General features: G+C 47.4%; 1 protein-coding gene across 4 annotated transcripts in view; it reads left to right on the forward strand.

Annotated features, from left to right (window-relative positions):
* The first annotated feature begins 2,418 nt into the window (after positions 1-2,418).
* LOC143776549 (slit homolog 2 protein-like) overlaps positions 2,419-27,240 on the forward strand; it is a 215,659-nt gene continuing 190,837 nt past the window's right edge. Inside the window, exon 1 of one of the 4 annotated variants that reach the window (XR_013215865.1) lies at positions 2,419-3,277. Coding sequence is in view for 3 of the 4 variants with exons in the window: in XM_077266021.1 (XP_077122136.1) it covers positions 3,093-3,277 (185 nt within the window). In the remaining variant the exon portion in view is untranslated. The remainder of the gene's footprint in view (positions 3,278-27,240) is intronic. The other 3 variants (XM_077266021.1, XM_077266020.1, XM_077266019.1) reach the window with 3 other exon arrangements.

The following is a 27,240-nucleotide window of genomic DNA, read 5'->3' on the forward strand; positions in this document are numbered from 1 at the left end:
CTAATAGTGAGTGCAGACCCCGCTAGTGAGTGCAGATGCTGATAGTAAGTGCAGACCCCACTAGTGAGTTCAGACGCTAATAGTGAGTGCAGACCCCGCTAGTGAGTGCAGACGCTGATAGTAAGTGCAGACCCCGCTAGCGAGTGCAGACGCTGATAGTGAGTGCAGACCCCGCTAGTGAGTGCAGACCCCGCTAGTGAGTGCAGAAGCTGATAGTGAGTGCAGACCCCGCTAGTGAGTGCAGATGCTGATAGTAAGTGCAGACCCCACTAGTGAGTGCAGATGCTGATAGTAAGTGCAGACACCACTAGTGAGTGCAGATGCTGATAGTGAGTGCAGACCCCACTAGTGAGTGCAGATGCTGATAGTGAGTGGAGACGCTAATAGTGAGTGCAGACCCCGCTAGTGAGTGCAGATGCTGATAGTAAGTGCAGACCCCACTAGTGAGTGCAGATGCTGATAGTAAGTGCAGACCCCGCTAGTGAGTGCAGACGCTGATATTGAGTGCAGACCCCGCTAGTGAGTGCAGACGCTAATAGTGAGTGCAGACCCCACTAGTGAGTGCAGATGCTGATAGTAAGTGCAGACCCCGCTAGTGAGTGCAGACGCTGATAGTGAGTGCAGACCCCGCTAGTGAGTGCAGATGCTGATAGTAAGTGCAGACCCCACTAGTGAGTTCAGACGCTAATAGTGAGTGCAGACCCTGCTAGTGAGTGCAGACGCTGATAGTAAGTGCAGACCCCGCTAGCGAGTGCAGACGCTGATAGTGAGTGCAGACCCCGCTAGTGAGTGCAGACGCTGATAGTGAGTGCAGACCCCGCTACAGACCCCGCTAGTGAGTGCAGATGCTGACAGTAAGTGCAGACACCACTAGTGAGTGCAGATGCTGATAGTGGGTGCAGACCCCGCTAGTGAGTGCAGACGCTGATAGTGAGTGCAGACCCCGCTAGTGAGTGCAGACCCCACTAGTGAGTGCAGACCCCACTAGTGAGTGCAGATGCTGATAGTGAGTGCAGACCCCACTAGTGAGTGCAGATGCTGATAGTGAGTGCAGAACCCACTAGTGAGTGCAGATGCTGATAGTGAGTGCAGACCCCACTAGTGAGTGCAGACGCTAATAGTGAGTGCAGACCCCACTAGTGAGTGCAGACGCTGATAGTGAGTGCAGACCCCGCTAGTGAGTGCAGAAGCTGATAGTGAGTGCAGACCCCACTAGTGAGTTCAGATGCTGATAGTGAGTGCAGACCCCACTAGCGAGTGCAGACGCTGATAGTGAGTGCAGACCCCGCTAGTGAGTGCAGACCCCGCTAGTGAGTGCAGATGCTGATAGTGAGTGCAGAACCCACTAGTGAGTGCAGATGCTGATAGTGAGTGCAGACCCCGCTAGTGAGTGCAGACGCTGATAGTAAGTGCAGACCCCGCTAGCGAGTGCAGACGCTGATAGTGAGTGCAGACCCCGCTAGTGAGTGCAGACCCCGCTAGTGAGTGCAGAAGCTGATAGTGAGTGCAGACCCCACTAGTGAGTTCAGATGCTGATAGTGAGTGCAGACCCCACTAGTGAGTGCAGACCCCACTAGTGAGTGCAGATGCTGATAGTGAGTGCAGACCCCACTAGTGAGTGCAGATGCTGATAGTGAGTGCAGACCCCACTAGTGAGTGCAGATGCTGATAGTGAGTGCAGACCCCACTAGTGAGTGCAGATGCTGATAGTGAGTGCAGACCCCACTAGTGAGTGCAGACCCCACTAGTGAGTGCAGATGCTGATAGTGAGTGCAGACCCCACTAGTGAGTGCAGATGCTGATAGTGAGTGCAGACCCCACTAGTGAGTGCAGATGCTGATAGTGAGTGCAGACCCCACTAGTGAGTGCAGATGCTGATAGTGAGTGCAGACCCCACTAGTGAGTGCAGATGCTGATAGTGAGTGCAGACCCCACTAGTGAGTGCAGACCCCGCTAGTGAATGCAGACCCCACTAGTGAGTGCAGATGCTGATAGTGAGTGCAGACCCCACTAGCGAGTGCAGACGCTGATAGTGAGTGCAGACCCCACTAGTGAGTGCAGATGCTGATAGTGAGTGCAGACCCCACTAGTGAGTGCAGATGCTGATAGTGAGTGCAGACCCCACTAGTGAGTGCAGATGCTGATAGTGAGTGCAGACCCCACTAGTGAGTGCAGATGCTGATAGTGAGTGCAGACCCCACTAGTGAGTGCAGACGCTGATAGTGAGTGCAGACCCCACTAGTGAGTGCAGATGCTGATAGTGAGTGCAGACCCCACTAGTGAGTGCAGACGCTGATAGTGAGTGCAGACCCCACTAGTGAGTGCAGATGCTGATAGTGAGTGCAGACCCCACTAGTGAGTGCAGATGCTGATAGTGAGTGCAGACCCCACTAGTGAGTGCAGATGCTGATAGTGAGTGCAGACCCCACTAGTGAGTGCAGATGCAGACGCTGATTGCGCTGTTCCCGCCCTTTCTACTCGTCAGTCCGTGCAGGAATGTGCACGTCACTCCCGTGTGCACCAATGAGCCCGGCGTGCAGATTTTGGAGGGGGGCTGGAAGCTTTTGATCCCACTTTCCCGGGAGAGTAGAGGAGATGTGTCCTCTCTGCTGTGTCAGTCACACGCTCCGGCTGCACTCGGCATAAGCTGCAGTGAGCTGCTGCTCGCTGACTGACTGACTGACTGACTGACTGACCAGCAGGCGCCCCGTGAACTATTACCTGGCAAAGCGGCAGCTGCTCCGGGACTACGGCGCGTTTACCAAGAGCCGCCACTAGGGGGAGGCAGGCGTGAGGACAATTCCTCCAGCTGACTCCCGGGAAGCGATCAGCTTCCAGCTCAGTCTTGGTTCTCGCTGCTTCCTTCTCTTCCAGCAATCACGGAGATTTCCCCTCATCAGGACGGACCGGACCTTGACAAGCTGTGGGCTGAGCTTGTATCCGAGGACTTCTCCTGTCCGGAGTGTAACTCCCCTGAGGTCTGTGCCGGGTGCAAGGATGAACTTGGCAGCAGCGCTGGGTGGTGAGTGCGGAGAGTGCTGAGCCCCGGCAACTTGTAGCTGTCCAGAGGAAGGGCCACTAGGAGGAGAACCATGCTGCCGCAGCCCCGAGGGGGACACGTGACCCTGCTGCTGGTCCTGGGGGTCTGGAGTTTCATCACTTTTACCCTGGTGGATAGTTGTCCTGCCAAGTGTACCTGCTCCGGGCTCAATGTGGATTGCCATGGCCTGGCACTGAGAGCTGTGCCCAAGGGGCTCCCCAGGAATGCCGAGAGATTGTGAGTATGCCCATCCCATATGTCCCCTGCTAGTGGTGGGATTCTGGTGGAGGAGCTGGCGTGGCGGACCCCCAGCGCTGCCGGCCTCAGTAGTCAGTGTCCTGGAGCTGCCCAGCCACTTGTCACTGTATCATAGTCCCTGTAAGTGTCCCTGATCTCTGCCGGACACCATTTATTGCTGATATTATTATTGGTGTTGCTATTATATCACTTGGTGCGGCTCTGCACGGTGTGCGGCTCTGCGCGGTGTGCGGCTCTGCGCGGTGTGCGGCTCTGCGCGGTGTGCGGCTCTGCGCGGTGTGCGGCTCTGCGCGGTGTATGGCTCTGCGCGGTGTATGGCTCTGCGCGGTGTATGGCTCTGCGCGGTGTATGGCTCTGCATGGTGTATGGCTCTGCATGGTGTATGGCTCTGCATGGTGTATGGCTCTGCATGGTGTATGGCTCTGCATGGTGTATGGCTCTGCATGGTGTATGGCTCTGCATGGTGTATGGCTGTGTGCGGCTCTGCGCAGATGGAGATGTCTCGGCTCCTAGCTTTCTATCTTTGACACCCTGGTCCCAGCACTGCTGCCCCATCACACAGCACTCAGCAGAGACCCCGGAGGCTAGCAGAGGGCCAGGCTGTCGGCTCCGCATCCAGCTGCCATTATATCAGCCTTTGTGTGCCCTTATGTATAATCTGGGCCAGGATACGGCGGCGTGCCCCTCGGTGGGATCATGTGTGACCTCTGACTGCTCTCATCCACCCCTGTATACAGGCGTCTTCCCGGCGGTCTAGGCTACGTTCACATTTGCGTTTTGCGCCGCATGCGTCCTTTTTTTCATTGATTTTGGACGCAGCAAAAATGCAACTTGCTGCGTCCTCTGCGCCCGGACGCGGGCGCCGCAGGGACGCATGCGGCGCAAAACGCAAGTGCGACGCATGTCCATACGCCCCCATGTTAAATATAGGGGCGCATGACGCATGCTGCGGCGCCGACCGCAAATGTGAACGTTGCTTTACACTGGCAGCAGATGCACGGCGCACACTTTGGTTTTCTCCCAGTAACTTGCAGCAGGCTTCTAGCCATTATTGCCATTCGGTTCCGTCATGCGCCTTCTCTGAGGGATTGGGCTCTGTTCACATGTGATGTGTAGTAGTTATTTCTTCTGACTGGTGAAAAATGTCCGAAGATGTCTTCCCTTTCACTGAAACCAAACTGCTGTCTTCTTTTTTTTCAGCTGGATCAAAACATGTAGCCGTCACAACTTTTTTTTTTTTGGTCCTATTAGGCTAGGTTCTCATTGCGTTAATGGCAATGCGCTGACGGCATCCGTTACATAGCGGCACTAACGCTATGTAACAGATGCGTTAGCGCGCCCATTAGCTGCCATTATGTAGCGCATCGCTAACGCATGTCATAATCTGCATGTGTTAGCGATGTGCCGTCATTCTGTGACGGACCCTCAGACGCGGTCTGCAGCGTTTTCGGGTCCGTCACCGCTAGCACAGATGAAGCATCTGCGCTAGCGCGATCGCATAACGCGATCTTTAAAAGGCACTTGCGTTGCGCAGTCCGTTTAACGCAATGTGAACCTAGCCTTAGAATAAAAACACTGCAACTGGATCTGTTTTTTTTTTTATGTTGAAATCTGTGGATAACTGATAAATCATTTTGTAATGGATTTCTTTTTTAGGCTCTGCAAATGCGCAGAACAGTAGATGTATTCCGTTACAAATGGAGCATGCAACAGGAAACCAAAGTGTTAATCCATGTTTGATCTAGTTATTTTCTGTTACAAAATGACAAGTGAATAGTGCCATACACTTTCTCTTTAAGCCATACTTGGCATAGCAGCAGGGTTGTGTATCACATGGCGCACTGGAAACAATTATAACAGTGTTTTCATAAAGAGAAAGGTGGGGAATTGATCAGGGATGAGAGAGCACTAAAATGCTCGGATGCTCTGTTCTGAAACTGAGCAATTCCTAATGGTTGGATGCTGATTTCAAGTAACGAGTATATTGGTAGTCAATGGGAAATCTGAGCAGATTTCTAGCAGACCCTGCAAGGAAGTCTGAGGAGCAGTGAAAATGTTGACATGGATGGGAAAAGTGCTGAATGGAAGGAGAACAGCATGGGGAATACCCCTGGAAGCAGCTCTGACTCCCAGATTACTGCTGAGAACAATGATGTCAGACTTTTACTCCACTTTAAGGAGTGATGGCAAAATATTCAAAATCAATAAGAAACTGGAGTGTACAGGAAAATAAAAGTTAAAAACCTACTTTCCTGTATAATGACTTGTATATGAGGCAACATTTTAAAAGGATTTATGAAAAAAAAAAAAAAAAAAAAAAAGTAAACTGAAATTGACTTTTATTTTTTTAATTAAAAAATTTGGAAATGCCAGTGTAATTTATGAAGGAAGCAAGAACTTCCAAAAATTAGATGTTAGAGGGACTCCAATACACCCTGTATTAGACATACAGGAGGGCGTCATACGCATTCTGTTCAACTTGTCATGTATTGGTACTCCTAGACTCACAAAGGCTATGCACTAAGTGCAAAGCCTGCCAAAAATTACAAGCAAGGTCATCCATACAGCCTTGAAGTCTCTAACTGTAGTGCCTCATTTAAATATTTATTGTGAACAAAGTGTAGTTGTGGTACTCCTACACTTATAAAGGCTCTGCACACAGTACAAAGCCAGGAAAAAATTGTAAGGAGGGTCATCTATGCACCCTTGATGGCAACAACAATTCAAATATAGAACATTAAAAACACCTTGTGCTGCTGTTTGGTGGTGTGGAAAAGTTGGGGGCTAATCCAGGCTTTGTTCATTTTATCAGAGTGAGTCAGTCATCATTCTCTCTTGACAGATGAATGCTCCTGTCTGTTATGACCACACACACCATGCTCAGACGAGATGCTAGTGGCAGGGCAGCCCCTCACCTCCAAGGCATTAAGGGGCCAATGGTACCAGGTGTCCAGCTTTGAAGGACGCACAGGAATTAGGGAGTACGCTGGTTTGGTCTGTCGGGTATTGCTTTACCATCTTAAAAAAATGTTTCCCTCCTGGTCAAAAATACCCAGTCATCAGGCCCTGGATGCTGAGAGGGTGTCATGATTTTGCTGTGTCTCCTTGGCCTCTCCTCCTTGGTTGGGCAAGGGAACTTGACCTCTGCCGCTTGTGTGGACTGATCGGAATTTTTTCAACATATTTTCCACAATGGCCTTCTGATATAGCACTATTTTAGAAGACCTCTCCACCTCAGGAAGAAAAGATGCAAAGTTCTCCTTGTAGAGTGTGTCTCCCAGTCCCTTTTTTTTTCCTGCCAAGATAAATGTAACGCGAGCTCATGGTAAAGGTAGAATAATATAATGTCGGCTATATGTGTAAGGCTCCCTACAGCCAACACTTCCCTGTCTCCACCATGACGACAACTTTCTGTGTCCTCCTCCTCAGCCCATTGACGTAGGAGAGACGAGAAGAAGGTTGTGTGGGTGCTAGCGCAACAGAGGCTAGTAGTTCACTCCTGTTCCTCCTCAGCCTCCACCTCCTCATTGTTACCCAATTTCCACTCAGCAAATGAGATGATTCTGGGTTGGGTAGTATCTCCCTGTCTCATGTCTTCCTCCATCTCTACCTGATCCGCATGCATAGCTTCATGTTTAATTGTGAGCAGCAACTGTTTTAATTAGGTAGAGAAGCGGGATTGTTGCACGGACTATGGCATCATCAACACTCATATTTGTGGAGTCCGCAAAGTTTTGGAGATCCGCACAAATGTCAGAAATCTATGCCCACTCTTAAGTTATGTGCGTAGGCTGCCCAGAATACCGTTGGGCATAATTGAGCTGAAATTCGACAACTGGCCTCTGCTGCTCATCAAGCCTTAGGCCGGCGTCACACTAGCGAGTTTTACGGACTTAAGAGCGCAGAAAATACGTCCGTAAAACTCGCCAAACAAACGGCACAATTATTCTCAATGGGGCTGCTCCTATCAGCCGTATATTACGGTTCAGTATTATACGGCTTTCTACGGCCTTCTACGGCCGTACAAAATCGCAGCATGCTGCGTTTGTCAGCGTATTGCGCAAATAATACGCCAATGAAAGTCTATGGGGGTGAGAAAAATACGGATTCCACGCGGACCAGCAGTGTGACTTGCGAGAAATACGCAGCGGTGTTAGTGAAAAGCCGGTAATTCAATTGCCGGCTTTTCATTTCTCCTGCCTAAACCCGACATGATATGAGACATGGTTTACATACAGTAAACCATCTCATATCCCCTTTTTTTTTTGCATATTCCACACTACTAATGTTAGTAGTGTGTATGTGCAAAATTTGGGCGCTGTAGCTGCTAAAATAAAGGGTTAATTCGCGGAAAAAATTGGCGTGGGCTCCCGCGCAATTTTCTCCGCCAGAGGGGTAAAGCCAGTGACTGAGGGCAGATATTAATAGCCAGGAGAGGGTCCATGGTTATTGGACCCCCCGTGGCTAAAAACATCTGCCCCCAGCCACCCCAGAAAAGGCACATCTGGAAGATGCGCCTATTCTGGCACTTGGCCACTCTCTTCCCACTCCCCTGTAGCGGTGGGATATGGGGTAATGAAGGGTTAATGCCACCTTGCTATTGTAAGGTGACATTAAGCCAGATTAATAATGGAGAGGCGTCAATTATGACACCTATCCATTATTAATCCAATTGTCTGAAAGGGTTAAAAAAACACACACATTATTAAAAAGTATTTTAATGAAATAAACACACAGGTTGTTTTAGTATTTTAATGCACTCTCAATCCATCTCAAGACCCTCGCTTGGCAAAATAATAAACCCACAATATACGAGCGCCTGCCGGCCGTAAAGCACATCACAGCGGTGACGTCACCACTGTGCTCTGCTTTTTACTGCCGGCCGGAGCTCACAGTCAGTGCGGGAAGCAGACGGCCAGGGACCTGACGGACATCAGAAGGTGAGTATGTACTTTTTTTTTTTTACGTTTACACTGGTAACCAGGGTAAACATCGGGTTACTAAGCGCAGCCCTGCGCTTAGTAACCCGATGTTTACCCTGGTTACCCGGGGACTTTGGCATCGTTGGTCGCTGGAGAGCTGTCTGTGTGACAGCTCTCCAGCGACCACACAGCGACGCTGCAGCGATCGGCATCGTTGTCGATATCGCTGCAGCGTCGCTTAATGTGACGGTACCTTAACTCTGAGGAATTGACAGGTGTCGGTGCTCTGTGGAACAGTTGCCCACCTTCTCCCTCTGATCACCTCTGTTGTGAATTTGCTTTTTGCTCCCTCTAGTGGTTGCTAGTTTTTTGACTCTGGTTTTTCTGTCATTCCTTTTATCCGCACCTGGGTCGTTAGTTAGGGGTGTTGCTATATAAGCTCCCTGGACCTTCAGTTCAATGCCTGGCAACGTAGTTATCAGAGCTAGTCTGCTGTGCTCTTGTCTACTGATCCTGGTTCCAGTTATATCAGCTAAGTCTGCCTTTTGCTTTTTGCTATTTGTTTTGGTTTTGTATTTTTGTCCAGCTTGTTCCAAATCTATATCCTGACCTTTGCTGGAAGCTCTAGGGGGGCTGGTGTTCTCCCCCCGGACCGTTAGACGGTTCGGGGGTTCTTGAATTTCCAGTGTGGATTTTGATAGGGTTTTTGTTGACCATATAAGTTACCTTTCTTTATTCTGCTATCAGTAAGCGGGCCTCTCTGTGCTAAACCTGGTTCATTTCTGTGTTTGTCATTTCCTCTTACCTAACCGTCATTATTTGTGGGGGGCTTCTATCCAGCTTTGGGGTCCCTTTCTCTGGAGGCAAGAAAGGTCTTTGTTTTCCTCTACTAGGGGTAGCTAGATTCTCCGGCTGGCGCGTGTCATCTAGAATCAACGTAGGAATGATCCCCGGCTACTTCTAGTGTTGGCGTTAGGAGTAGATATATGGTCAACCCAGTTACCACTGCCCTATGAGCTGGATTTTTGTACTCTGCAGACTACCACGTTCCTCTGAGACCCTCGCCATTGGGGTCATAACACACCTCTCCCTCTGATCACCTTCCTGCTTGTTTCCGTGCTGCCGATTCCTCTCACTTAGTGCTTCTGGCCTTTTTCCTGCATGCCAGCTTTTCAGGTTGGGTCGGTGACTTTGTCATCCACCACCTAGTCTTCCAGCACCACAACCTGGTTCTACTGACATGGTAACTTATCAACCTGAGTTATCGGCAACTTTCTCATCATCATATCTACCTCCTTAAACATAATTTGCCATTCTCCACTGTCATCTTCTTGTGATCTTGGCTTCTTTAATAAGTTTTCTGTATCATTACACCACATCTCCTCCTGTCCCTCTTGCGAAATCTATAATGATTTGCATAGTAAGGTTCAAAATAAAATTCTAATGTGAGTTGCGGGTTTACCACGACAGTGAGGATCCAGAAGACCACAGCGTCTGATGTCTCCTACTCCTGCACTGATTAGAAGCACTTAAAGGTACCTTCACACTAAACGACTTTGCAGCGATAACTATAGCGATCCGTGACGTTGCAGCGTCCTGGATAGCGATATCGTTGAGTTTGACAGGCAGCAGCGATCAGGATCCTGCTGTGATATCGCTGGTCGTTTAGGAAAGTTCAGAACTTTATTTGGTCGTCAGATCGCCATGTATCGTTGTTTGACATCAAAAGCAACGATGCCAGCGATGTTTTACAATGGTAACCAGGGTAAATATCGGGTTACTAAGCGCAGGGCCGCGCTTAGTAACCCGATGTTTACCCTGGTTACCATCGTAAAAGTAAAAAAAAACAAACAGTACATACTCACCCTCTGATGTCTGTCACACGTCTCTCGCTGTCCGCTTCCTGCACTGACTGAGCGCTGGCCGTAAAGTAAAAGCACAGCACAGCGGTGACGTCACCGCTCTGCTGTTAGGGCCGGCACTCAGTCAGTGCAGGGAAGCCGTCGCCGGGGGACGCGAATGTGAGTATGTACTGTTTGTTATTTTACATATTACACTGGTAACCAGGGTAAACATCGGGTTACTAAGCGCGGCCCTGGGCTTAGCAACCCGATGTTTACCCTGGTTACCCGGGGACCTCGGCATCGTTGGTCGCTGGAGAGCGGTCTGTGTGACAGCTCTCCAGTGACCACACAGCGACGCTGCAGCGATCGGCATCGTTGTATGTATCGCTGCAGCGTCGCTTAGTGTGAAGGTACCTTTACCTTCATATTAAATGGTGTAGGTTTATTTTAGCAGTGCAGGACTTAATCTGCTCAGTTGAGAGCTCCTGGAAGCTTTCCTGTGTTTAGCCTCTCAGTTGTTCAGTTAGCAACTCTTATCTCCTAAATAATCTGGGCCCTGGCTAGTATTCATTGTTTGAGATAGCTTTTGCGGGTGGTTATTATTGGAAAAGGCATTTGGTGTATTAATCTGTGATTTTTTTTTTTTTTTTCCCCCTTGGTTTTGGCAGTGTGATAATTCCCATTCTTCTACTTTGATTTAACCCCATCCTCCACTCCCTGGTATTTCCCTCTGTCTGTGTGTATATTTGTATTATTTGGTATTTTCCTTATCAATGTTAGTCTGGTGTATTATGGTACACTACTACTCATCTCTTCCCCCGATGGGGGAAGGGTACAGACTGAAGGCAGATTCAGGAGCTAAGGCAAGGTACGTGACCCCGGCATCTTCACAATCATAAGTAATCTGAGGAACAGGGCGAGCTAGGGCACCCCTACTTTAGGGACAGGGTAGGTGCCTCTGGTCCTGGGACACCCGACAACAGAGTTGTGACAATGTTGTTGTAAAGAGCTCCTCATAGTGTCCTAGTGTGGGATCTCTAGTCTCCTGTGACTCAACTTGATGGTAGAACATTGTGAAGAATACATGATCCAGACTCTTGGGTGGTTAGACTTTACCATGTGGAAGACTTGGTGGTCCTGGCAAGCTTGTTGGATCATTATCTGCTATCCAACCGACCTCCTGTTCGCACTGGTGTGGCTTTAGGAGTGATGTACTGTACCTTCCTGCAAAGTGGGACAGGAGACTGTGTCGTGGGTGGGATTGTTTCTTGTGCTCTAGCAGAAGTCATAGGCGCCCCTGCCCCACGTCCTCGGCATCTGCGTGCACCATCATCAGCACTTAGGATATGTGCACACGTTGCGGATTAGGCTTAGGGATTTCTGGTGTGGATTCTGCCTCTCCTGGCAGAAAACGCACCTGCGTTTTTTTGTGCGGTTCCGCAGTGTTTTTTTTGTGCGTTTTTGCTGCGGTTTTCTTGCGGATTTGCTGCGGTTTTCTTGCGGATTTGCTACGGTTTTTACCACTGCGGTTTTCTATAATGGAGTGGGTACAAAAACGCTGCAGATTCACAAAAAAGAATTGACATGCTATTTCTTTTAAACCGCAGCGTTTCCGCAGCGGATTTTCCGCAAAGTGTGCACATCATTTTTTTTTTTTTTCATTGATTTACATTGTACTGTAAATCAATTGCGGATCTGCAGCGTTTCTGCACCTCAAAAAAGCTGCGGATCCGCAGCAAATCCGCAACGTGTGCACATACCCTAATACTTCCCTTTCCACATCCCTTACCGCATGCCTTAAGCATTTTCTGATTGCTTTAATAAAAAAATTAAAAAAAGTCACCTGCAGCAGTCAAATCGTTTTTTTGCAGTTTAAAGGGAACCTGTCACCACGTTTTTGGAAGATGGGATAAAAATAGCGTTAAATAGGGGCAGAGGTGGGCATTACATTAGTGTGTTTGTTATGCGTTTATTACCCACCTAAGTTGCCGAAATACCTTTGCAAAGTCTCCGTTTTCGCCTGTCAATCAGGCTGGTCTGGTCAAAAGGGCGTTGTCTTCCCCCAGATTTTGCGTAGTTTTCCGTTGGTGGCGTAGTGGTGTGCGCATGCCCAAGGTCCCGAATCCTCTGCCAGGGGATTTAAAAGAGCGCGCTGTTCGTTTTCATTGGTGATCGGTGGGCGCGGCCATCTTCCTTTGGCCGCGCGTGCGCAGAAGCGGCGCTCTGCTGGCCGCGGCTTCAGGAAAATGGCCGCCGCGATATCCATCTGCGCACGCGCGGCATCCCGCGGCCATTTTCCTGAAGCCGCGGCCAGCAGAGCGCCGCTTCTGCGCACGCGCGGCCAAAGGAAGATGGCCGCGCCCACCGATCACCAATGAAAACGAACAGCGCGCTCTTTTAAATCCCCTGGCAGAGGATTCAGGACTTTGGGCATGCGCACACCACTACGCCACCAACGGAAAACTACGCAAAATCTGGGGGAAGACAAGACGCCCTTTTGACCAGACCAGCCTGATTGACAGGCGAAAACGGAGACTTTGCAAAGGTATTTCGGCAACTTAGGTGGGTAATAAACGCATAACAAACACACTAATGTAATGCCCACCTCTGCCCCTATTTAACGCTATTTTTATCCCATCTTCCAAAAACGTGGTGACAGGTTCCCTTTAATACCACAGTTATGTAACACAAAGCATGTAAAAGTATATGGATGATAAATTCAATACAGGAACATTTTTTAATGCTTTTTTGGAATGTTATATAGCCCCAAAATGTAACAAAGCACATGATAAATAAACAACATGCGTTATAAACTGTAGTGAAACACTTGCGGGTTCAAAGTTCTCACAACCCATCTAGATAAGTTCCTTGGGAGGTCTAGTTTCCAATATGGGGTCACTTGTGGGAGGTTTCTACTGTCTAGGTACATCAGGGGCTCTGCAAATGCAACGTGACACCTGCAGACCAATCCATCTAAGGCCGGAGTCACACTGGCGAGTTTTACGGACGTAAGAGCGCAGAAATTACGTCCGTAAAACTCGCAAAATAAACGGCACAATTATTCTCAATGGGGCTGCTCCTATCTGCCGTATATTACGGTTCAGTATTATACGGCTTTCTACGGCCGTACAAAATCGCAGCATGCTGCGTTTGTCAGCGTATTGCGCAAAAAATTTGCCAATGAAAGTCTATGGGGGCGAGAAAAATACGGATTCCACACGGACCAGCAGTGTGACTTGCGAGAAATACGCAGCGGTGTTAGTGAAAAGTCGGTAATTCAATTGCCGTCTTTTCATTTCTCCTGCACAAACCCGACAGGATATGAGACATGGTTTACATACAGTAAACCATCTCATATCCCCCTTTTTTTTTTGCATATTCCACATTACTAATGTTAGTAGTGTGTATGTGCAAAATTTCAGCGCTGTAGCTGCTAAAATAACGGGTTAAATGGCGGAAAAAATTGGCGTGGGCTCCCGCGCAATTTTCTCCGCCAGAATGGTAAAGCCAGTGACTGAGGGCAGATATTAATAGCCAGGAGAGGGTCCATGGTTATTGGCCCCCCCTGGCTACAAACATCTGCCCCCAGCCACCCCAGAAAAGGCACATCTGGAAGATGCGCCTATTCTGGCACTTGGCCACTCTCTTCCCACTCCCGTGTAGCGGTGGGATATGGGGTAATGAAGGGTTAATGCCACCTTGCTATTGTAAGGTGACATTAAGCCAGATTAATAATGGAGAGGCGTCAATTATGACACCTATCCATTATTAATCCAATTGTTTGAAAGGGTTAAAAAACACACACACACACATGATTTAAAAGTATTTTAATGAAATAAACACAGCGGTTGTTTTAATAATTTATTGCTCTCTCAATCCATTTCCAGGCCCTCGCTTGGCAAAATAATAAACGCACAATATACATACCCTCAGCTGAACCGTCACGTCCCACGATGTAATCCATCTGAAGGGGTTAAAATAATTTACAAGCAGGAGCCCTGCTAATGCAGCGGTGTGCTCATGCTTGTAATTCCCCGGAGAATGAAGGAAATGTAGGTCATTGACCTACATTTCCTTCAGTCGCGGTGATGCCCCCCTGGTGGATGTCCTCATATGACCTGGAGCGTGGGAAAAAGTTTCCAGGCTGCAGTTCATGAGAACATCCAGCAGGGGCGCATCACCGCGACTCAATGTAAGTACAGATCCAGCTTTCCTTTCAGCACCCGGGGATTACAGACACGAGCGAGTGGTTTATCGCAGCTCGTGCCTGTAATATTAGTTAACCCCTTCAGATGGATTACCTCGTGGGACGTGATCGGACATCAGAAGGTATGTATATTGTGCGTTTATTATTTTGCCAAGCGAGGGCCTGCAAATGGATTGAAAGAGCAATAAATTATTAAAACAACCTGTGTGTTTATTTCATTAAAATACTTTTTAATAACGTGTATGTGTGTGTTTTTTAACCCTTTCAAACAATTGGATTAATAATGGATAGGTGACATAATTGACGCCTCTCCATTATTAATCTGGCTTAATGTCACCTTACAATAGCAAGGTGGCATTAACCCTTCATTACCCCATATCCCACCGCTACACGGGAGTGGGAAGAGAGTGGCCAAGTGCCAGAATAGGCGCATCTTCCAGATGTGCCTTTTCTGGGGTGGCTGGGGGCAGATGTTTGTAGCCAGGGGGGGCCAATAACCATGGACCCTCTCCTGGCTATTAATATCTGCCCTCAGTCACTGGCTTTACCATTCTGGCGGAGAAAATTGCGCGGGAGCCCACGCCAATTTTTTCCGCCATTTAACCCTTTATTTTAGCAGCTACAGCGCCAAAATCTTGCATACACACACTACTAACATTAGTAGTGTGGAATATGCAAAAAAAAATGGGGATATGAGATGGTTTACTGTATGTAAACCATGTCTCATATCCTGTCGGGTTTGGGAAGGAGAAATGAAAAGCCGGCAATTGAATTACCGGCTTGTCACAGATATTGCGCTGAAGTAAATATAAATACAGAATATATATGTGTCTCAATTATATATATATATATATATATATATATATATATATATATATATATATATATATATATATATATATATATATATACTGTATATATGTTTTCCCGAACATTTGAGCACATAAATCCATTAGATGTCGGTTTTGCAAACCTGCGAGAAAATCTCGCAGTACGGATGCCATACAGATTACATACGGAGGATGCCATGCGCAAAATACGCTGACACACCCTGACTACGGATCAATATTTTGGGAACATTTCTCCGTATTACGGCCGTAGTATGGACGTATAATACGTGGCGTATTGTCTTACGCCAAGTGTGACGCTGGCCTAAGTCTGCTTTCCAAACGGCGCTCCTTCCCTTCCGAGCTCTGCCGTGCGCCCAAACAGTGGTTCCCCCCCTACATATGGGGTATCGGCATACTCAGGACAAATTGGACAACAACTTTTGGGGTCCACTTTCAACTGTTACCCTTGGGGGAAAAAAAAATTACGGGCTAAAAGATCATTTTGTGGAAAGAAAAAATGATTTTTTAATTTTCACGGCTCTACATTCTAAACTTTAGTGAAACAATTTTGGGTTAAAAGTGCTCACCACACATCTAGATAAGTTCCTTAGGGGGTCTTCTTTCCAAAATGGTGTAACTTGTGGGGTAATTCCACTGTTTAGGCACATCAGAGGCTCTTCAAACGCGACATGGTGTCCGATCTCAATTCCAGCAAATTTTACATTGAAAAGTCAAATGGCGCTCCTTCCCTTCCGAGCTCTGCCATGCGCCCAAACAGTGGTTTACCCCCACATATGGGGTATCGGCGTACTCAGGACAAATTGTACAACAACTTTTGTGGTCCAATTTCCCCTGTTACCCTTGGTAAAATAAAACAAATTGGATCTGAAGTAAAAATTTTGTGAAAAATAGAGGGGCAGTACCCCCGAAACACAGTGTCTGCAAATTGAGATTCTGGTTTGGCTATTATCCTAAGTCATGTGATAAGGCTCGTTAAAGGGTCGACATTGATAGTTAGGATTGCTACTTCCAATAGGTGGCACTAGAGTTCTAGTCCTCTTCCTCTCTGAAGAGACAACTTGCATATTTCCCAGAGGAGCATTGCGACTTTAAGTCTCCTCACCTCGACATGCTTATCATGTCACTCTCCTCAAGGAGAAACAATACTTCTTGGATCCCGTGAAAAATAGTTAAATGTTCAATTTTTATTAAACATTCCAAAAATTCCTGTGAAGAACCTGAAGGGTTAATAAACTTTTTGAATGTGGTGTTGAGTACCTTGAAGGGTGCAGTTTTTAGAATGGTGTCACTTTTGGGCATTTTCTGTCATGTAGACCCCTCAAAGTCACTTCAAGTGTGAGGTGGTCCCTAAAAAAAAAAAAAAAAAAAAAAAAAAAAGGTTTTGCAAATTTTGTTGTAAAAATGAGAACTAGCTGGTCAGCTTTTAACCCTTATAACTTCCTTAAAAAAAAAAAAAAAAAAAGGTTTGCAAAATCGTGCTAATGTAAAGCAGACATGTGGGTAATATTATTTATTAACTATTTTGTGTGATATGACTCTCTAATTTAAGGGCATAAAAACTAAAAGTTTAAAAATTGCTAAATTTTCGCCAAATTTCCTTTTTTTTCACAAATAAACGCTAGTCTAATCGAAGAAATTTTACTACTATCATAAAGTACAATATGTCGCGAGAAAACAGTCTCAGAATCACTAGGATCCGTTGAAGCGTTTCAGAGTTATGACCTCATAAAGTGACAGTGGTCAGAATTGAAAAAAATGGCCTGGTCAGGAAGTTGAAAACAGGCTTTGGGGTGCAGGGGTTAAGAGGAGTGAGCGTGCTTTAAGCCCTGCATTAAAGGTCATCACACTTCCAGAGAAAGCTGCCACTTGTCAACCAACTTCTACTCCCTTGTGTCACTGGTGTCCATCACTAAAGGCATTGCTGTCCCTCTATTATCCAGGACTGTATTGGAAATATGACTTAATCAGGTTACATGTGATGTAACTTCTGTTCATGGTCAGTGTTGTTAGCATTCTGGAGGCTGGCTTGTATTTCAGTTGTATATTTCAGGAATGAGACTGGTAATTAGTGGCTGTGCCCTATGCTTTAAATAAATGGTGAAGCTCATTTACTCTTTAACGGATGCATCTTTCAAGGAAATGTCATTTTGGAGGACATGGGTTAAATTGCTAGTCAAGGCAGGAACATAGCTGAGAAACTGGGTGTTCTTTACTTGTGTGTAAATATATTTGTTGCAAAACTGTAGTATTCTCAATCAAAGAATATCTCCAGGCACCAACCTTGCTTTGGAGAGATTCCTGTCTTCCTGCCATGTGGAGACTTTAACATGTTTCTGTAATGTTAAAGGTGAACTGTGAGCCCGAGCCGAACTCCGGCTTTAATAATTTAATAAAAGGCACCACATGAAGTGTGGAAATGCCATGTACAGGCTCTTCCACTGTAGTCATGCAAAATGCAAACACTTAAAAAATCACGTGAAGTTGTGCTCGTTATCTCCGAGAAGCTTGTAATAAAGCCACATTTTCTTCTTCTGAACTGAAATGAACACAATATAACACATCCAACAGTACAGAGGGAGTACTGACTTTACCAGGACTTAACTCGTAAGTTTCTGCTCTGATTTAGGTCTTCGGGTTGCCATTTACTCTAGCAACTATTGGATTCATAAAGCCATAGAATATAGAACATTGTTTGGTGCAGCGGTCTTATTGAACTGGTTGCTGCACTAAGATGCGCCAAATTCTGTAAGCCGTGTGTGCCTATTACTGACTTTGGCACATCACTCAATTACAGTGCACCACTGCTAAAGAGCTTACTCCAGTCAAGGACTGGAAGATTTCTGGTGTAATTTGTGTTTTTAGTGGCATGAATTGTCGGGAGCTAGTTGTTTGCGCTTGGTCCCACCACATTTTCGCCTTGTTTTCTAAAAGTGGTCAGAGCTGACCTGGAGGGGTGTAAAAATATCAAACGTTGCAACATTTAGTACAGTTTTGCCTAACACCTTGTTAAATTAAATCCTATATGAATCTATTGTCCATTATGGCTTGCTCACATGGCCTTTCCAACTCCTACCCATTGTTTTTGATTAAGAGCATGGAATTAGCCCACTGCCCTAAAATTTTCTGGTTCTGAAAGCCGTAAATAATATATATATTGTTTTTTAATGCAAATCTTCTGTCTGTTTGCTGGATTTATTTTTCGCCCATTATTTGGTCCATGTCTCTGTTCTTGTCATCATTCTGGCATCTGTTTTTTTTTGCTTATGCAATAAAAAAATTGCTAGTTTCTCCACCCATTTATATTAAAAAATGGACAGCGCTCACATAAGTGCCATCTGAGTGCAGTCCCTTTTTAGAGAAAGATGTATGATAGAACATTTAGATAAAAGACAGATATATTGGAATGTAACCGAAGACAGGAAAAGGCCACGTTCACATGTTCAGTATTTTACCTCCGTTGTTGTAAGCCAAAACCAGGAGAGGAAGAATCAAAGAAAAAGTATAATAGAAACCGTGACCACTTCTGGATTTCCCACCCACTCCTGGTTCTGGCTTACAAATACTGAGTGAGAATACTGACCAAATACTGATGATCTGCTCTCCTATTAGCCAACCAAGCATAAATGGGAAACAAAACACCCATAGAAGGAGACAGAAATTCCCTGCACTCCAAACGCATTATACATGAGTCATCATCCTAAAATACACAGGTATCTGTGTGATCAGAAATAAAAAAAAAATAAAAAAAAAAAAAAATATATATATATATATATATATATATATATATATATATATATATATATATATATATGTATATATATGTATATGTGTGTATATATATATATATATATATATATATATATATATATATATATATATATATATATATATAGTAAATATCAAATTTGTGTTGCTAAAGGTGCAAGTGCTTTCACAAGTCCCAACTAGGACTAAAATAATCCAGTTCACAGTGATAGGATATACCTTATATGTTCATAAAATAATGTATTAGTCTATAGATGTCATAAAGTGCAAGTGCATAGACTGCAATAATGAAATCTGAGAGATTTCTTAAAGACAAATATATGTACAAAGAATAAGTATGCCAATACAAAGCACAAGGAGTGAATAATACGGGCACCAAGACATGTATACAGTTACATAGCGTGAAAAGTATAGGGTAAACGTCCTCTATTGGCCAATGTATAGATAATTATGCATAATAAATTAAGACTAAATAACCTTTAACCCCTTCCCGACTTGTGACACAGCGTATGCGTCATGAAAGTCTGTGCCAATCCGACCTGTGACTCATATGCTGTCACAGAAGGATTGCGTTCCTGCGGGTCGGGTGACCGGGGTTAATGAAAGGTCACCCGACCCGCAGGTGCAGGGGGACTTATACTTCACCCCAGGGGGGGTGGCTTTGCCCCCCTGGGGCTACGATCACTGCTGCTGACCTTTTTTTCACCCCCCTCTGATCTGATTGGAGCTAGCGTCCATGTGACGCTAGCCCTCCAATTAGATGTGGGGGGGCGGAGAAAAACAATGCCTGCCTCGCTCCTCAGCTTCATCCCATCCGTGGAAGCTGAGGAGCGAGGTGCCTAACTGCTCACCTGCCCCCCCCAGACACCGCGATCGCCGCCGCCGCTGCTGCACACATCTTCAGTGTCGGCGCCGCCGCTGCCACCGCCTCCCCTACTGCCAGCACCGCCGCTGCTGCGGAGGACAGGTACCTCCCCTCTCCTGTCCTCCACTCCCCCCCACCTCCGCTCCCTCCCCCCTGATCACCCCCTGCTCCGGTGATCGCCCCCCCAGCTGCCGTGCTTATTTCTCTTCTACAGCTCCCTGCACCTGTCAGCCTTTCCTCCCCTGGTGATCACCCTAGTCAGTGATCACCGCTAATCACCCCCTACCCCCCCTGATCACCCCCTGCCCCCCCCTGTCCACCTGATCACCCCCCCTGCCCCCCTTTGTCACCTGCTGCGTGCTCCTACCCCCCATGCCTGTCAGCCCCTTCTCCGCTAGTGATCACCCTCTTCAGTGATCACCCCCTGCTCCCCACTGGTCACCCCCTGCCCCCCTTTATCACCTGCAGCTGCCACACTAATTTCTCCTCTCCCACCGCCCCCTGCGCCTGTCAGCCCCTCCTCCCCTGGTGATCACCCTAGTCAGTGATCACCGCTAATCGCCCCCCCTGTCCACCTGATCACCCCCCTGCCCCCCTTTGTCACCTGCTGCTGCGTGCTCCATTTTCTCCTCTCCTACCCCCCACGCCTGTCAGCCCCTTCTCCCCTAGTGATCACCCTCTTCAGTGATCACCCCCTGCCCCCCTTTATCACCTGCAGCTGCCACACTAATTTCTCCTCTCCCACCGCCCCCTGCGCCTGTCAGCCCCTCCTCCCCTGGTGATCACCCTCTTCAGTGATCACCCCTAATCACCCCCTGCCCCCCCTGATCACCCCCTGCCCCCCTTTATCACCTGCAGCTGCCACGCTAATTTCTCCTCTCCCACCGCCCCCTGCGCCTGTCAGCCCCTCCTCCCCTGGTGATCACCCTTTTTAGTGATCACCCCTGATCGCCCCCCACTGATCACCCCCTGCACTCCACTGATCACCCCCTGCACTCCTTTATCACCTGCGGCTGTCTCGCTAATTTCTCTTCTCCTACCGCCCCCTGCGCCTGTCAGCCCCTCCTCACCTGGTGATCACCCTCTTCAGTGATCACCTCTAATCACCCCCTGCCCCCCTGATCACCCCCTGCCCCCCCCTGTCCACCTGATCACCCCCCTTATCGCTGCTGCCAGCTCCATCTCCATCTGACGCTGCATCTCCTCAGCCCCTTCCTGCCCCCCCGCGCCTGACAGCCCCCCGCACCTGACAGCCTCCTCTTGCAGAAGAGTTTCACCAAACACTCGCACATACACACGCAACACTATAATAAAGTTTAGATTTTTTTTTACACACGCACACACGCCACACACACAATGTCCCGCTCATCCCAGTCATCCCAGTCACAAAGGCTGTACTCAGCTGAGGAGGCATGTTCCTTTCTTGCCTCCGAAGCTGATAGTGAGGGAGAGGACCCCACTTTTTTGTATTCCTCCCACTCTTCCTCCTCTAGTGACACGGACTCGCCACCCCCAAGATGTCGCAGGACGAGAAATCGCCCGGAGCCCAGGGGAGGAGAGCCGGAGCCAAGTGTAAGTAACCCCAACCTAGTGCTAGTCACGCCCAACCTAGCACTAGTGCCCCCACCTGGACCCCCGTCCCTGAAAATTTTGCTCCACGGATTCCTGATTTCATTCCCCAATCAGGAATCCAATTTGAGACTGCCAACCTCAGGGAAATAGACTTTTTCAAAGTCTTTTTCTCGGAGTCAATCGTCAGTCTCATGGTGGAGCAAACAAATTTGTACGCCATGCAATTTTTTTTCCCAAAACCCAGTTTCATCATTTTCTGCTTGGAGTCCCGTTGACTCTGCAGAAATGTTGAAATATTGGGGACTGGTCCTTCACATGGGGATTGTGAAGAAACCAGAAATTCGCCAATACTGGAGTACTGATATTTTATATCAAACTCCAATATATGGCATGGTTATGAATCGCAAACGTTTTGAGGCGATTCATAAATTTCTCCATTTTAGGGACAACACTGACATCCTTCCCCGCGATGACCTGAATTTTGACAGACTGATCAAAATTCGGCCAGTTATCGAACACTTCAGCAACAAGTTTGCTGAAGTGTACATTCCCCAAAGGGAAATTTGTGTGGATGAATCCCTCGTCCACTTCAAAGGGCGGCTTCAGTTCCGTCAGTACCTGCCCAGCAAAAGGGCGAGGTACGGGATAAAGCTCTACGAGATCTGTGAGAGTACCTCAGGGTACACTCTCAGCTTTAGAGTTTATCAAGGAAAGGACAGCAGGATCCAGCCCCCAGAATGTCCACCCGCTCTGGGGGTGAGTGGGAAAATAGTGTGGGATTTGGTCCACCCACTGCTTGATAAAGGTTACCATCTGTACGTTGATAACTTTTATACAAGCATCCCACTCTTTCAATCCCTCTCTGCCAGAGCTACCGTCGCTTGCGGTACCGTGCGGAGAAACCAGAGGGGTCTCCTCTTGTCACTAATTGAGCAGGTTCTCCCAAAGGGTGAGAGCCGGGCCCAATGTAGCGGCAACATGCTTGTGGTCAAGTTCAAAGACAAAAGGGACGTCTTTTTCTTGACCACAATCCATGGTCCCGGCACCACGGCCACCACTGTTCGAGGTACCCCAGTACAGGTCCAAAAACCGGACTGTGCCCTGGGGTACAACAAACACATGGGGGGAGTTGATCTTTCTGATCAAGTCCTCCAGCCCTATAGTGCCATGAGGAAGACGAAGGTGTGGTATAAAAAACTGGCTGTGCACATCGTACAAATGGCACTGTATAACGCATACGTGCTATCACGATGTGCAGGCCAGACCAACAACACCTTCCTTCAGTTCCAGGAGGCGGTGATAAAGGCCCTGATGTTTGGAGGCGAGGAAGGAGAGGGCCCCAGCACCTCTGGAACTCCAGCTTCCCGTATTGTACCAGGGCAAAATTTTCCCAGAGAGGGGATAAGAAAAAGGTGCCGAGTGCGCTATAAAAGGGGGACTAGAAAAACAACTCGTTTCCAATGTGAAACGTGTCCTGACAAACCTGGACTGTGTTTGAATGAATGCTTCAGAATTCATCACACGTCCATTGACTAAACACATCCTGACATGGACTCACCCACACCAGGCTGACATACACAACACCACACACACCAACCTGACGTACACTATACCACACCACACACCAACGTGACGTACACTACGCCACACACACACCAACCTGACACACTACGTCAGGTTGGTGTGTGTGGTGTAGTGTATGTCAGGTTGATGTTTGGTGTAGTGTACGTCAGGTTGATGTTTGGTGTAGTGTACGTCAGGTTGGTGTGTGTGGTGTAGTATACACCACACACACACCAACCTGACGTACACTATACGACACCAACCTGACGTACACTATACCACACACACCAGCCTGACGTAGCGTGTCAGGTTGGTGTGTGTGGCGTTGTGTACGTCAGGTTGGTGTGTGGGGTGTATACTACACCACACATGACGTACACTACACCACACAACAACCTGACGTACACTACACCACACACACCAGCCTGACGTAGCGTGTCAGGTTGGTGTGTGTGGCGTTGTGTACGTCAGGTTGGTGTGTGGGGTGTATACTACACCACACATGACGTACACTACACCACACAACAACCTGACGTACACTACACCACACACACCAGCCTGACGTAGCGTGTCAGGTTGGTGTGTGGTATAGTGTATGTCAGGTTGGTGTGTGTGTGGTGTATACTACACAACACACACCATCCTGACGTACACTAAACCACATACCAACCTGACATATACTACATACTTTCAATATGCAACGTGTCCGCTAATGATTGGAGCTAATTTTCCATTCAAAAAGTCAAATGGCGCTGCTTCACTTCCGAGCCTTGCCGTGCGCCCAAACAGTGGTTCACCCCCACATGCGAGGTATCAGTATACTCGGAGGAAATTGCCCAACAAATTTTAGGATCTATTTTATCCTGTTGCCCTTGTAAAAATTAAAAAAATTGAGGCTAAAATAAAATTTTTGTGGAAAAAAAAGTACTTTTTCATAATTACGGATCAATTTGTGAAGCACCAGGGGGGTTCAAAGTGCTCACTATGCATCTAGATAAGTTCCTTGGGGGGTCTAGTTTCCAAAATGGGGTCACTTGTGGGGGGAGCTCCAATGTTTAGGCCCACAGGGGCTCTCTAAGCGTGGCATGGTGTCAGCTAACAATTGGAGCTAATTTTTCATTCAAAAGTCAAATGGCGCTCCTTCCCTTCTGAGCCTTGCCATGTGCACAAACAGTGGTTTGTGACCACATATGAGGTATCGGTGTGCTCAGGAGAAATTGCCCAACACATTTTATCCTGTTGCCCATGTGAAAATGAAAAAATTGAGGCTAAAAGAAATTTTTTGTGAAAAAAAGTACTTTTTCATTTTTACGGATCAATTTGTGAAGCACCTGGGGGTTAAAGAGCTCACTATGCATTCTAGATAAGCTCCTTGGGGGGTCTAGTTTCCAAAATGGGGTCACTTGTGGGGAAGCTCCAATGTTTAGGCACACAGAGGCTCTCCAAACGCGACATGGTGTCCGCTAAAGATTGGAGCCAATTTTTCAGTCAAAAACTCAAATGGCGCTCCTTGCCTTCCGAGCCCTGTCGTGCGCCCAGACAGTGGTTCCCCCCCACATATGAGGTATCGGCGTACTCAGGACAAATTGTACAATAACGTTTGGGGTCCAGTTTCTCTTTTTACCTTTGGGAAAATAAAAAAATTGTTGCTAAAACATCATTTTTGTGACTAAAAAGTTAAATGTTCATTTTTTCCTTCCATGTTGCTTCTGCTGCTGTGAAGTACCTGAAGGGTTAATAAACTTCTTGAATGTGGTTTTAAACACCTTGAGGGGTGCAGTTTTTAGAATGGTGTCACTTTTTGGTATTTTCAGCCATATAGACCCCTCAAACTGACTTCAGATGTGAGGTGGTCCCTAAAAAAAATGAAATGGTTTTGTAAATTTCGTTGTAAAAATGAGAAATCGCTGGTCAAATTTTAACCCTTATAACTTCCTAGCAAAAAAAAATTTTGGTTCCAAAATTGTGCTGATGTAAAGTAGACATGTGGAAAATGTTATTTATTAACTATTTTGTGTCACATAACTCTTTGGTTTAACAGAATAAAAATTCAAAATTTGAAAATTGTGAAATTTTCAAAATTTTAGCCAAATTTCCATTTTTTTCACAAATAAATGCAAAAATTATTGACCTAAATTTACCACTAACGTGAAGCCCAATATGCCACGAAAAAACAGTCTCAGAACCGTTAGGATCCGTTGAAGCATTGCTGAGTTATTACCTCATAAAGGGACACTGGTCAGAATTGCAAAAAACGGCCAGGTCATTAAGGTCAAAATAGGCTGGGTCATGAAGGGGTTAATGTAGTCTGGAGGCAGGGGACAGAAAATCTCCTACTAGCCTGTACAGAGCGATCAGAGGATGCAATGAACACACCATGTATGCATGGGATGTGCTCATAAGGTGAGCGTCCCACCCATCTCACCCCACCATCTCACCCCACCATCTCACCCCACCATCTCATTAGTGATTGTCAGGCTGCATTATATGCAAACTAGCTATTGAACCCATTCTACGCCCGGGTGGCGAGCATTTATATTGGTATATGGTATCCATCCTGGTATGTGCTGCTCCCATCTTGCTCTCCCATCCTGTCATGTGCTGCTCCATCTTGTGCCCCCATCCTGTCATGTGGTGCTCCATCCTGCATCTCCATCCTGTCATGTGCTCCCATCCTGCTCCCCCATCCTATTATGTGCTGCTCCATCCTACGTATTCATCCTGTCATGTGCTCCCATCCTGCGCTCCATCCTGTGATATGCTGCTCCATCCTGCGCCCCCATCCTGTCATGTGTGTGCGCCCCCATTCTGTCATGTGCTGCTCCCATCCTGTGCCCCCATCCTATCATGTGCTGCTCCCATCCTGTGCCCCCATCCTGTCATGTGCTGCTCCCATCCTGCGCCCCCATTCTGTCATGTGCTGCTCCCATCCTGTGCCCCCATTCTGTTGTAATGTGCTGCACCCATTCTGCCTGTTCCTGTTTCCATTCTGCCATATGTTGCTCTCATCTTTCTCTCTCCGGCTCTACTTCCCGAGTGCGGGCGGCTGTGCCGAGTGCGGGCGGCTGTGCCGAGTGCGGGCGGCTGTGCCGAGTGCGGGCGGCTGTGCCGAGTGCGGGCGGCTGTGCCGAGTGCGGGCGGCTGTGCCGAGTGCGGGCGGCTGTGCGGGGCGGTGCTGAGAGTGCTGGGGGCCTCAGCAGGCGAGGACACCGGCGCGCTGTGGGGGTCAGGTGCCGGAGTCGCCGCTAGCTCAGGCCCCCGGCACTTTCTATATTTACCTGTCCCCCGTTCCACTGCTGCGCGCCTCTCTGTCTTCCGGGGTCCTCTGCCTGTGACTGTTCAGTCAGAGGGCGGCGCGCATTTAGCGCGTCATTGCGCCCTCTGAACTGAACGTCGCAGGTGGAGGATGGAGCAGCGCGCAGCAGTGGAACGGGACAGGTAAATATACTCACCCTCCGCCTCCTGGCTCGTCCTTGCTTCTCCTTTGGAGATCGCGGTGTGCGTTCAGCACTTACGCATACCGCGATCTCTTGGGAGCATCACTCTGTGGGGTCCAGACTGCGCCGGCACTTGCGCTTGCGCAGTCTATAAAGGCTTCGGACAGAGTGACGCTCCCAGCGTTATATTATAGATACAGAGCTGCTAGTTATCAATCACTGTGAGGCTATGTGCACACGTTGCGGATTCGGCTTAGGAATTTCTGGTGCGGATTCTGTCTCTCCTGACAGAAAACTCACCTGCGGTTTTTTTGTGCGTGTTTGCTGCGGTTTTCTTGCAGATTTGCTGCATTTTTTACCCCTGCGGTTTTCTATAATGGAATGGGTACAAAAACGCTGCAGATTCACAAAAAGAATTGACATGCTATTTCTTTAAAACCGCAGCGTTTCCGCAGCGGATTTTCCGCAAAGTGTGCACAGCATTTTTTTTCTCATTGATTTACATTGTACTGTAAATCAATTGCGGATCTGCAGCGTTTCTGCACTGCAAAAAACGCTGCGGATCCGCAGAGAATCCGCAACGTGTGCACATACCCTGAGAAGGGAAGGGGTTGAGCCTTATAAATAAGTGCAATTTGGGCTTATGAGACCCCACCTATCCTATCCCAAACTTTTTCACTATAGACAGATCTGCTGTAAAGACTGATTATTTTTATTTCCACTTTTGTTTTATGGTAAAACTTGTTAATATCATTCAGAAATTCTTCTATAGAGCCTTTGGAAAAGAAAAAAGAGTAGCAAGAAAAGCACCAAATAATAAATAGATAACTTTTATAACTTGCCACTCCCCCTTTGATAAAGCAAGCACGCAAAACGCGTGTCAGGAGTCGTGGGAAAAACTGTCTTTACACTGTGT

This window comes from Ranitomeya variabilis, chromosome 5 (genome assembly GCF_051348905.1).
Source record: "Ranitomeya variabilis isolate aRanVar5 chromosome 5, aRanVar5.hap1, whole genome shotgun sequence".
Taxonomy (NCBI): domain Eukaryota; kingdom Metazoa; phylum Chordata; class Amphibia; order Anura; family Dendrobatidae; genus Ranitomeya; species Ranitomeya variabilis.